Raw genomic sequence first — 12,780 nt, 5'->3', positions numbered from 1 at the left:
ACTGTCCAGACAATTATAAAAATGATTTATCAAAAACCCAGTCACCAGAACAATTTGGTACTTCAAAATTCCTTCCATTCCAGCTTCACTGATTACAGCAATCACTTTTTCAAGCAGGTCATTCAAACAACAAAACAGGAAAGACTGTCATGGTTCATAAGACCTCCAAGGAGACAGGAGTGGGGTGAAACCTTATTAGAACGTAAAGATTTCCCAAGATATGCACATACTTAACTGTAGCAGTGCTCTGTGTTTGGTCTTTTTTAAATGAATGAAAATCTAGAGCTCAACCATAATCCAACTAAATACACTGCATTTGCATCATCTTCGCATGTTGGATTTATAATCATTTTTTTAGATCAAAGTTTGAAAAAACAGTAAAAAAATGGAACCATAATTTGCAAAATCACCCAGGTAATTTGAACATTTTATCAAGTTAATTTTGAGGTTATTAAAGATAAGACTATACACCCACAAAAGACCGTGTGGTTCTGTGGCTGTCTGCAGTTCTGCAATTGAAGTAGAGTATTTCATCGACAAGAGAGTTCTTAATTTTATTCAGTTATCTCAAAATGCAACCAATTCTTAGAGAGGAAGCAGAAACACTGCCAATATTTGCATGCCTAATTTTTTTTGCTCAGTTCTCTATCATTTAGTATGCTCTATTGTAACTCAGTTACTTGTATCTGACGTTTTCTGAAAGTAGCAAATTCAGCCCAAACACACCAGTATGCCAGGTAGTGGCATACATTTAAATGAGAAGCTACACTTTGGCCAAAAACTGCACTAAGCACATTCTGCAGATATTATCCCAGGTTTTACAGATTTGCACCACAATCAGCAACACACATGTGCTACGGTGTTCCAGTGAAATACATTAGTGTTCTTCTACTTACTTTAATTATTCTTAAGTGCAAAGCATTGACTAACAAGACTCATTGTAATAAGCTCCATCACTCCTCACTTTCAGAATATTCTCTTATACTCTGGAATCTGCACACAACACCTGCAGTAGAAAAAGTGGTATTTTAGCAAGTGTGTGTGCACATGCCCATATAAATACTGCTAAGCCAAAACTAAAATGGCAAGAATTTGTGAAAACAAAAACCAATTTCTAGTACAAGAATTAACTTCAATTTTGCAAGAAAAGGAAACCAGACTTTTGGAAGATCAAAACATATATAATATGGATGTGTGGTATTTGTGGAAAATAGAAAGAGTTGTATCTATAGATCAACTTCTTTACATATTTATCTTATTACTTAATTTATGTGTTTTTAAACTACATTTATGGAAAATGTTAAAAAGACATTAAGTGAAGTTCTAAAAACTTACAAATAGAGACTTGCATGTAAAAGCAGATGGTAATAGTCTCACATGCCAGCTGTTCAGGACTTCTAAAAGGATCCAGCATGCAGTAGTATCCATCATGTAAGTTTTAGTGGAAATAAGTGAGAAATGGAACTCCTTTTCTAATCTTGTATCAAAACTAATTACAAATTACAAAAGCTCTAATTCTAAGACACCTATTTTTAAAGGGAGTAGAAAAATAGCAATATATTCCTTCAGTTTGACACGTGAGTTTGTTTTCTTGCCTCACGGCTTTTTATCAGATTTTGGAATAAGCTGAGGTTTGTGCCCCAAAAAAACCCAGCTGCTAACAGTCAGTTTGGAGGCTAAAGCCAGTGACCTCACGCTTGATTGGAGAAGGAGAAAGAGGACAGAGAAAGTGGTCTAGTAAATTCTTCCCTCATGCTGAAGGTTCTTCTCTGTAATTAAGTATAAAGAAGGGAAGAGACTGGTCTTTTTAGACACCACTATAATTTTTCTTTTAATCTCATACAAAAATCCAAAGGTAAAAGTTATACAGCTTCTTTTGTAATAAGATTTCCTTAATGCTGAATTTACATGGGAATTAACAGCAAATATGCAATTACTGGCCATTAAATAGACAGACTGGCTTCAACAGCTTTCCCAAAAGACAAAAAGACCACAGGGCATCCATACACAGGCACTACAGACACAGACACAGTCTTCTCTATACTAGAAGCAAATCTAACAGTTGCAAACTGAGTATTACACAGTGGAGAGTGTCTTTGTAAAGATACTGATATCATATCCCCTCTAAGAATTCCTACTTGAGTCAAGTAGGCACCAAGGGTTTAAAGAGAGCCTGGAAAAGCAAATTTTGAAAGGCAAAAGTGCCTTAAGTGATTCAAGCATTTAAAATGTCAATGACCTTTAGTATTCTTGCCTCTTAGAAGAGTCTATTGTATAGATGCCATACCTTTCTGTCAGCAACATCTCATATTGCACACTATGCAACAACAGACCCTGCATGACAAGGCCACTTGTCTCAACCCTCAGCTTCAACCCAGCCAAGCCATAAGAACGTAAAAATGGACAATAGTTCCATGTACAACAGAACAACAATAGAATGAAAGCACAGCAGCAAAGGATTCCTAGGAAAGTCTAACAGCAAGAAGCACAAGTAATCAGCAGCACTTCCTAATTTGCAGTAATCAGTATCAGAAATTCCCAGAGTCCACCGAAAGATCTCTGAGGGTGTCAATGAGATCCTTCTAAGAGCAATTTCTCCAAATTCCTTTAAAACCTGATGCAAGGCCGTAGCATCCTCTAGCTCCCCCGACAAGGGGTTCCACAGCATTCAGTAACTCAGTAACTACTTTTGTCTGGTGTTGAAACCCTTACCTGCTAAGAACACCCATCTGGTGTCCCTTAACTGCTGTACTAGAAGAATGGACAGCCATTTCCTCTTCACCCTCTCTTACATTTCTTTTGGACAGCACTGTTATACCCATTACTCGTGTCCCTCAACTGAGAAGAAAAGGTGAAATGATCCTAACTTACTTAAACATTTCTCATATGGAAACTATTACATACCTTTGCATCACTCCTGACTCCTCTCCCTGTATCTTGTCCATTTCCTAAACTTTCCACCAAGATGACCAAAGACTCCAGACAAACAAAATATAGTTATGGATCCACTGTACTGAACCTGCAAGAGGTATTGTGATCCCTTTGTCAGACCAGCTGCAGCAGCTCAGAGACAATCATTGCCTATGCCACACAAATGTACCTAAACTCAATCTTTGCCCTATGCCATTTTCAGATTTAAACACTCCTCTGTTCCTGAAAGGGCAGGACAGAGGCAAGCAATCATAGGAAGAGTTCATTGACAAGAATTATGCTAAGCTCTAAGAGACTTTAAGGCAATATAATAAAAACAAAGCATGTGCAGCACAAGGAGGCCCAATCTAAAGCAGCAGACCATATGATTCTCTTAAATGATAGAGCCCTACTATTCCCTTTAGATCAAGTTGCTGTTGTCACAGATTAGTCTAAGGCCTAAGTCCTGAATGACCTAACCAAACTTTTTATTTCACACACTTGAGAAAAAGAAAAATAACTTGGTTTTGCCTGGAAGTGGAATGGTAAATCTAGAAGAAAGAAAAATAAATACTACAGTACATAGGCCTGTTGAGCAAAAGCATGTAATTAATACCCAGCCCATCACCATTCCCAGAAATAAAGCTCATCTATAACAGACTGTGGGTTCCAATACAGCTCCATCCATAGTGGTTTGCTCACATTTTCTTTTCTGCTTGTTGCTTACTCTTTCCTGGCTTCTAGGTAAGTTCTGGGAAAACAGATGCGAGGATGACTTCCAAGTGACAAGAATTTTGCATGCACAAAGAAAAATATTAGCGCTAATAACTTTCATCCACTAAGTAATAATTAAAAAAGTCTTAAGCATGTATGCCAATATCAACAGACAGATGGCAAAACAAATTAATACAACACCGTGGAAATTCTGTAGAGAATAGCAAAAGAGTCAGATGTCTGAAGTAAACAGCCACAAGATCTTTACACACACTGTTCTATGAACAAGTTCCATGTTCTTATACAAGTTCTATGAAACTGTCAAAAGAAACAGAAAGGAATCCAAACATCCCAATTTGCCTCACTGTACAAACAGGAATTATACTTCCACACATTAACTGACATTCAAGAGAATCTTTTGAAAAGTGTGAGGGCTCCCTCTTCTGACAACACTTTGACCAAACTGCAGAACTTGCAGGCTGAGCTGTTCCTGAAAAAAATCTTGGCTCACATACATGATATTTATTTCCTATTAGTTAGGAAAGCTGAGAGTGCTTTCATCTTAAGGGAAAATAAACCTAAGCCAAATAAACTGGTAATTATTGTTATGATAAGAAAATTCACTTGAATCTTACAAAGTAGTGTTAAAAAATAATGCATATTTTGATAGCATAACTTGCAAAGAACTACCTAAAATAGGAATCAAAGCAAGACTGATATGACAGTGCTTAAGATTAATAGATGAGGTGAGCTGTGCCCATGATGAGAAGATAAAATAACAAAAGGCACTTTATAACCAAACACAGACCTACTGAAGTAGTACCTGAATAATCCTCAAAACAGGCACCACTAAATTTACAGAGCTCCCTTCTAAATCAGACTTCAAAATCCTTGGTTAAGCAGGCACAGAAAGTCAATAGTGCCCAATGATATAAGTACATATCTGACAACCACAGATTCTGTTTTAATCTTTTTCTTTTAATATATATTTGTGACCACATGTCCTTCTGTTGAGCTGCTGCCACTCCCTTTGGGCTGATTACTCAGGCCAGCTCTCCTTTTAACCAACATACAGAAATTCCTTTTCATCCTTATGAAAGATTGATGCCTGATCCCCAGTTTATTTCCCTATTGTTCCCTCTCCTCTCGAGACAGCTGATATTACTTACGCTCTCTGGTTGATGATCTCTGAATCTAATCACCCAGAGTTTCCAAAATCCCAAATGCACACTGTGAACACATCAGGACAAGCTCAGTTGTGCTTGTAGCAATATGATGCAAATCTGTTACGTTCATGAGTCAGATTTTTAACTGAACAGCACTCATACTTTAAAACATTCTAATTTAGGTATGCATACTTCAGTAACACACGAGTGAAATGAACAGGCCAAGTTAATTTTGCTTAGCAGGAGAGTCAATAGGAGCAGAGACTGACTGTCCACAGCCTCTACCATGGAGCCATGTCAGCCACCACAGAGATCAGAGGGGGGAGCAGTAAATCTGCAAGATGGGTGAGCACAGCAGCTCTCATGGCTTGCAAGTATGATACCACCAGGATTTTTATAGGTGCCTTTCATCAGTAATAATAATACTGTGCTGCATGCAAAAGAAAATTCCTTCTGTGAACGAGCTGTCCCCACACGCAATGGAGACAGGCAACAGAGAGAACAGAACAGCTCCTCTGATCACATGGCCTCAGCAGACATCTATTCACATACATAACAACCAAAATTCACTTCAAATCAAATTTAGTTTCCACTGAGTCTTCACAGAGGTCAGCAAGCCCCTCCCAAGAAAACAAATATGTGTGCTTTAAAAGTACTTCTGAAGTATTGAAGAAAAATACAATTTCTACAGCATCTCATTAAATCTTTCATTAACATAGTTTCTAATTGTCAATGAGGATGTACATTAATATTAGTCCAACTTGTATTTGAGATCTACTATTCATTTCTCTTTTCCAACCTCTCCATGAAAGTACTATTACCTAATACTTGAAACTATAAAACCCATCCCAGTCTTTCAAAGGCTCTATAATTTAAATCCACACCTCACCAAATACCAAAATTTTCCTGCTATACCAGCAAAGCAAACACCACTGCAATATAACATTAAAGTTTTACAAAAAAAAAAAAAAAAAAAAAAAAACTATCACTGTTTAAACCAAAAAACATTACACTGGAAATATTAACACGATTTCTTAATAAATCTGGTTGTCATAAAACAGGAAAAGGGCATTACTCACCTTACCTTCAAAAAGCTTAGATATTACTGAAGAACCCAAATTACATATACAAAATTTAAAATTAAGTCAGTTTATAAAGTATAATTATTGTTTCAGCTGAAGTTACCAGCTAAATGCTGCTCACTTAGATAGCTGACAACTGGAAACAGTTACTCTTGAAAATGGAAATAAAGCCAAAAGCATTGAGACATATAGGCAAAATAGTGACTTTCATATTACTTTTCTTCCTATTTTAAATCAACTTGTTTTACCTTCTCACAGAAGTCAGTAAGAGCTGTGAAGTCCCATTTCTTGGAATAAGCAACATTGTACCTCAATATGGCCTCCTAAGGAAGAAGCACAACAAAACAGAGCTAATTATTAATGGCAGAAAACCGTTTTAGGGAATTTCCTTGTTGAAGAAACAGCACCATCTGTTGGCTAAAACCTGCCACAGAGCCTACCAAACTCCAGAACACTTAATTTGCTCTTTCAATATAGAGAAAATCCTTGATACTGAACTCACTGGTTTGGGTTTAGCAATGAATAAGCTTCAGTGTATGGAGTTTTTTCTCCTAACACAAAATAAGGCACATCTCCCAAAAAACAACATAAATGTTCCCCATCCCATGCTTGCTCTTGTTAACAGTACTAATAAAAGCTATTTAAGGCATAAAAGCAATATAGCAGAAGTTGTACCAGTTTAGGAACTCAAAAAATCAGAACCACAGCAAATTAAATAGACCCTTTACAACAACACCACCCTTAAAAATTCACAAGAAAAAAATACCAAATAAAATAACATCAAGGGAAGTCTCCTCAGTTACTGGGGAAGGTCTATTTGTTCATTTAAATTTTATCTATAGCTTTTGCATCTTCCTCTTTCCCTGCCTTTCAGGTATAACCTAAATTACATGATTCTTCACCAAAAAAGCATAAGCTGCTCCAAATCAATATTCATGTTACTGTAAGACTTTGTGCCAACGTAACTGTAAGAGTTATCAAAAGAGCATTACTCTCCAAAATCTACAGATTTTTGTCAGCAGCTTGAATTGTGATTTCAGTGGAGTGAACTGATGCGAAGAGTTACTATTTCCAACTCTCCCACCTGTGCATCCCCAACCATCTGGCTACACAAAACCCTCATGCTATGTTTACCACAGACTAACATATACTGCTGGACAAACACAGTCTTCTACAGACTTAAAAATGGCAATTCATTTAAGTAATCTGAATAAATTCACTGGCAACACTTAGTACTCATTAAGAATCTTCATTCTTTAGGAAGTCCCTTGAACAGCAGAGACTTTTTCATAGTTTCTTTTTCTAAGTCATTAAGCAAATAGAATCAAGCCAGAATCACTGGCAGTATACAGACAACCTGAATGTCTTATATCATATAGACTTGATCTCAAACTGACAGGCTTACCTTCAAATCATGTGAGCAGGTAAATTTGTTAAGTAAGGCAGTTTGGATTAGTTCCCATCGACTTCCAGCAGTTCTATCTCCATTCTTTAAAGTAAAAGCACAAAACAAAGTCAAATAAAGTTATTCAATACATAAAGACACATTTACTGTCATATGTGAAATTGTTAAGTGAAAAGACTGAGTGTATTTGATAGAGGCTATAAGAATTCTTTGTTTCTGAGTCTAGTATCAATAATCATTATAGAGTTTTTACTACAGGACACACTTGCTGATTATATTCACCCTAGTCTGAAGTATTTCAGTGGGTATGTTTAAGTCTCAAGGAGTGACAATACCCGACCAACAAAGCATGCAGGGTTAATCTCTGCAATTGTTTTAGCAGAACAGTCAGATACACCTCACTATCATCAATATCTGACAAAGTATTGCAATCAAAATGTGCTTACAAATTCATTCACTGTTGAAATTGCAAATTGCTTCACACACACAAAATACACAAATATGTAAGTAAATAAAAATATAATTTACAAGGAGTTCAAGTTTACACTCCATGTAAATATAGAAATATATATATATAATCATCAAATTATTGGCTAAGTAAAATAATTACCAGGAAAAAAAATCTGCTCTGTCTGAAGCATCATGACCCAAAATCCAGTTTTTCAGACTTGATTTTCTAATGCCATAGTCAGTCTGACAATTGAGCAAATGCACTAAACTGAAAACTCATCTATGTGGAAACAATTTATTTGATCACACAACTGTGATCACACAATCTTACCTCATCCTCTACAGGGTATAAATTTTGTTCTGAGCAGGGCATTTTAACATGCTTGTTGTCCCACAAATCTTTGTAGTGAGTTGGAAAAGGTTTAGGTACCTCTCCTTCCCTCAGAAGATCTACCTGTAACACAGAAGGACAGGGGGAAAAAAAATCAGTCTATTTCAAAGTTTTTAAGTGGAAGAAATAAAAAGTAAGCAAAAACACAACTTAAAAAGCTCTCATCTACAGCCATCCTGTTTGGAAAGGGAAAAGCTACAAACTGACCACATGATAGCTACTCAGAAAAAAATCCATGTGTTAATCTTACATTATACTTTTTGAAAATAATGCCACCTTAACACAGTCAAATAAAGGCAATATATTCAATTACTATATCTCCAATCACCAGCTAAAGATTTCCTCATTTATCAATTTAAGTATCTATATATTTTCATCCAAGTAGTTTCAAAATGTAGTTACAAATGTAGCCATAGTTATGTGCAGAAATTGTACTTTTCACCTAACACAAAAGGGATGAGGAATCATTATAGCTAGAGAAATGTCTCATATTTACTCCACAGGACATCAGAAAAGTAAAAAAAAGAACACCACATTCTTAAAGACTTAATTTGCTATTCAGCCCTCTAGCAACACTAACTCTCTGAATAAGCATTTCAACTCAATGTACCTTTCTTTAGGTAGGGATTTATCCATCACCCCATAGTTTTCTGGTCACATTTTGTTTCAACAATAATTGGATTGCATACTACTCCAAAGGATTAAAGCAAAACTCATCAGATTTGATCTAAAATGCATTGGTAAAATTGCAAGAAACTCTGCTCCATTCCTTGTCTTTTCCATATCTTAACTATCTTGAGCCTATTTTATGTCTTGAACCCAAACCAGAATCACATGAAAATGAAAACATAGCATGAAAATGTTGGAAGTACCAATTTTACTTGTATACATATCTAAATTCTCAAACTTTACAACTCAGTCAAGGAAGCACTCACAACCTCCCAAAAAACAAAAATACTTGCCCCTAACAAGACCAAGGCAGCAAAACCATTATTATGCTTCCTCTGGATCTTACTATCCTAATTGTATGCACCAGAAGAGCCAATTTTCAGGAAATCAGCTGCCCCACTTGCAAGGAGTGGCAAGACAGGCGGCATGTCGTAGGACTGAGCCCTAGAGGCAGAAGTTTGGCTGGAGGCCAGGCAGTGCATGACTGTACCCTGACGGTCACGGTGTGGCTGGCCGAGGGGCGCAGGTGAGGCAGACGGGCCCCACACGCCGGCATCCTTCTCATCTCTTCAATCGGGGTTCCAAACCATTTCTTGTTGGTTGGCAGAGGAGGTGGTGTATATTTAGCAACCTTCCTTCCTGGCCTCTGGGGTTTGAATTCACACTTTTCTTTCCTGCTGTTAAAATACAATGCATTGAAATATTTTATTTCCGCAGAAAAAATTGATAGGCAAATACACAAACTTCCAGCCCAGGGTTACAATGATAGCTGTCAGTTTATTTGCCAGCCTTTGCTGCAGCCTCAGGCCAAAGCTTTATTTGGGGAGAACTCCCACCCCTACCAACCTTCCCTGCACCAAGACACACAAGTTCATGTCTACCAAAACACTTCTCTCTAGAGGCTGACAAAACCCTTCCCAGAACTGCAGTGGGTTAGCAAAGCAGGGTATTCCTCTGCAGAGCCATGCTCCTTCCCAACAGGATCTGTTTATCCGTGGACCATGCCCCAGTAAAGATGTGCAAAACTACTTTCTTGCCCTACCCAAAGGACTTGAGTCAAGTCAAATAATTGATGTTATACCAAAATACAGACTTCTTTTGTTTCTGTTCACTCCTTAGACACTTACTCACTTTCTCAGCTCCCACTGAAATCTAAGGACTTCGAGCAGAGATTATCCTTTTGTCCTTCCCCAACACCTGGCATGCAGAATCCTGTGTCATGCTCAGGGCTCCTGTTTCCATTGCTGCAGCATAATCACCAGTCCTTCTCTCTCCCAAATTATGAATAGAGCCAAACAAAACAAACCAAAAAAACCCACCCAAAAACATCAATAAAAAAACCCCAAACATCTCTACAACTGCTCTCAAAAGTGCATTTTCCCATGTCTATTTCAATTAAAGCGTCAAAAGCACTGACAGTTCAACAAAACAGATTCACTATTTTTGACAGATCAAACTAATAGGAATTCTAAGAATTGCACTGGACAAACATATCCTTCAGAAACCCCACAAACAGCCCCATTAAAAAGAAGTTATTTCAATCTTACTTCAGTTGTCTTTGTATCCTAAAATATATTTTGCAAAACTTTTTATACAATACCAGCCTCTGAAACTCTATCACCAAGGAGGAAATTTCCAAGCAAGAAAAAATTAGATGAAGAGGCACACAGAACGCTACCTTTTCTCCTCAACTTTAGGTATCCTCATGAAGTGAGAAGTGATTTTGGAGTCTCTCTTCACACCCTGTTTTGCACCTTTGCATTCTGATGATGGAGCAGGAGAGATCCCAGGTGCCTTTGTATGCAGAGTGTCCTCTTTAACAGAATTATCTACTTCCTCAAAGCTTCCACAGCCCTTGGCAGAAAAACGTGATTTCCTTGACTCCAATTCAGCATCCCCATATTGAATTCTAAAACATTTGTTTATGGGTTTTGACATATGAATCTCCTCTCGTTCATCCAGAAATGGACTTGTTTCTTCATCAGCCTCTGACCCATGGCAGCTATTTTTAGAATTATCCACATCCATTGGTGACTCTGGTTCACTTTCTTTCTCAAAAGCAGGTGAGTCCCCTGAACTGCTCTGACATTTGCTCAGTTTCCCAGGACCTCCAAGATCAGATATACAGGCATCACAACCAGCATCTGAAAGTGGACTTTCTGGAACTACATCCCCTTCCTCTTGCTCACCCATTAAACAGACAGAATTGCAACTCTTCGGCTTCTGTGAATTGCATGAAGCCACCTGTCCATCCGTCTCGGTGTCTTTTGAAGGTTTTGAATTTCCTGTTTTTGAAGCCCGGCCTGCTGATAACTTCCTCTGAGTCCAAGTGGCACTGCTTTCTTCACAGCCTCTCTGCTTGCCAGTTTTGTGCATCTGATCAATGTTGGCATTTTTAAAGAGGTCTGCAGACTGTAGCCCCTTCACAGGATCTGTATCTAAGACTGCATCTTTTTCCTCAGCCTCCCAGTTACACATGCTGCCTGTCTGAGGCAAATTTACTTGCTTTGCACCAACTTCCACAGATATTTTTGCATTATTTTGCTGACAAGTATTCTCTAGCTTTTTCACATCATGCTCACAAAAGTTCTCTTTTTTAATGGAAGTCATCTTAGGATGTGCTTCAGTATTGTTATTAATTTTGCTGTGCAAGCTGTGGAAAAGAAGTAAGGGAATTCAATGTCTTATTTCCAAATGAAATTTCTGTGCATATTATTTTAAGGAACAATGATAAACAAACAACAGAAAGCACAGATTTTTATTCATTCTACTCTGTAAGTGAACACTACCAGGAGCAACAGGTTTTACTGCACTGTGGACTGTAGCTCACTAGCAACCTATTCCCATTGAAAGGCTCCAAAGGATGGTCAATCAGCTGCTTACCTCAGGAATCTATTCCAGTCATTCATTATCCTTATCTTCAAATCTAAACATTATGAGGTTATTATTTTCTCCAGATGACAAAAACCCTAGAAGTTGTGATAAAGTCCTCCATAACTTTCATTTTTATCCATTAAATACAATGAGCAAGGAAATCAATGGTTTTATGGCCATTCCCTCAGAGCTACAAATTCATCAAAGAAGAGGCCACAGCAGTCCATAGTCTCCTATTACTTCCTTACTTTTATAAACAGCCCATGACTTCAAAAAAACTCCATAGAAAAGCTCAAGTGTAAAATATATCTCAAACTGATAATAAAAATTAAAAGATGCATTAAATAAGGAGGTTTTTAAGAGAAAAATAACTTGATCTGTCTTCATGTAAGGCAGGGCAGGATATAAATATGTCCTAATGATAACACAGGGAAATGAACTGAGTTTTGTATGACCAGAGGTGAGAAAGTCATTTCATATCTATGTACTTTATGTGTCACATAATTTATGTGTCAGTGTATTGATAAAGAAAATTGCTTAGAGGACACATGAATATTTAAAAAAAAAACCTGACTGGTCTTGATGAATACACCACTCTGAACAATGTCTTCTCCTGAACGTATGGTTACAGAACTGTATACTCCCAATGCAAACTGAGCACACTAAACTCTCTATGTCTGGTCACTGCCCAGATTCCCATTAACACTGACTAAGAAAATACACAATTACCACACCATCCTGAATTCAGCCACTGGACCTTTTAATAAACTATAGATTCCTGAAGGCATTAACTTTCTCCATGAATGCTAACAGATCCTCTTCTACAAGACCACTCAGGATAAGGAGAGATGATAACTTGGAAGTGCATCCACAGGATGATTATTTGAAAACAAAAGGATTTTAGAGGGCTTTATTTCACCATAATTTAACTTCCCATGTATGCACTTATTCCTAAAAATTTTGATGAACAAAAACGAGTTATGATACTGCTGCCAGCTCAATTAATCTTTAAAGGTACTGACAATATCTATTGCCAACTTGAGAAATTAAATCTAACACAAACTTAAATTAAAATTGTGATGTAAACTGCAATAGAAAGGCACATGAAATGTTTACACA

General features: G+C 37.3%; 1 protein-coding gene across 3 annotated transcripts in view; it reads right to left on the bottom strand.

The window, feature by feature from the left end:
• PARG (poly(ADP-ribose) glycohydrolase) overlaps positions 1 to 12,780 on the bottom strand; it is a 60,818-nt gene that overhangs the window by 43,683 nt on the left and 4,355 nt on the right. For 2 of the 3 annotated variants that reach the window (XM_041404698.1, XM_041404697.1), the window contains 5 exons: positions 10,466 to 11,440; positions 9,278 to 9,464; positions 8,059 to 8,181; positions 7,278 to 7,361; positions 6,121 to 6,195 (listed from right to left, as the gene is read on the bottom strand). In XM_041404698.1, coding sequence (XP_041260632.1) covers positions 6,121 to 6,195; positions 7,278 to 7,361; positions 8,059 to 8,181; positions 9,278 to 9,464; positions 10,466 to 11,440 — 1,444 coding nt within the window. The remainder of the gene's footprint in view (positions 1 to 6,120; positions 6,196 to 7,277; positions 7,362 to 8,058; positions 8,182 to 9,277; positions 9,465 to 10,465; positions 11,441 to 12,780) is intronic. The other variant, XM_041404696.1, reaches the window with a different exon arrangement.

Source organism: Onychostruthus taczanowskii, unplaced genomic scaffold (assembly GCF_017590055.1).
Source record: "Onychostruthus taczanowskii isolate IOZ18803 unplaced genomic scaffold, ASM1759005v1 scaffold22, whole genome shotgun sequence".
In the NCBI taxonomy this organism is placed as follows: domain Eukaryota; kingdom Metazoa; phylum Chordata; class Aves; order Passeriformes; family Passeridae; genus Onychostruthus; species Onychostruthus taczanowskii.
This window is presented reverse-complemented; position numbering and strand designations above follow the sequence as displayed.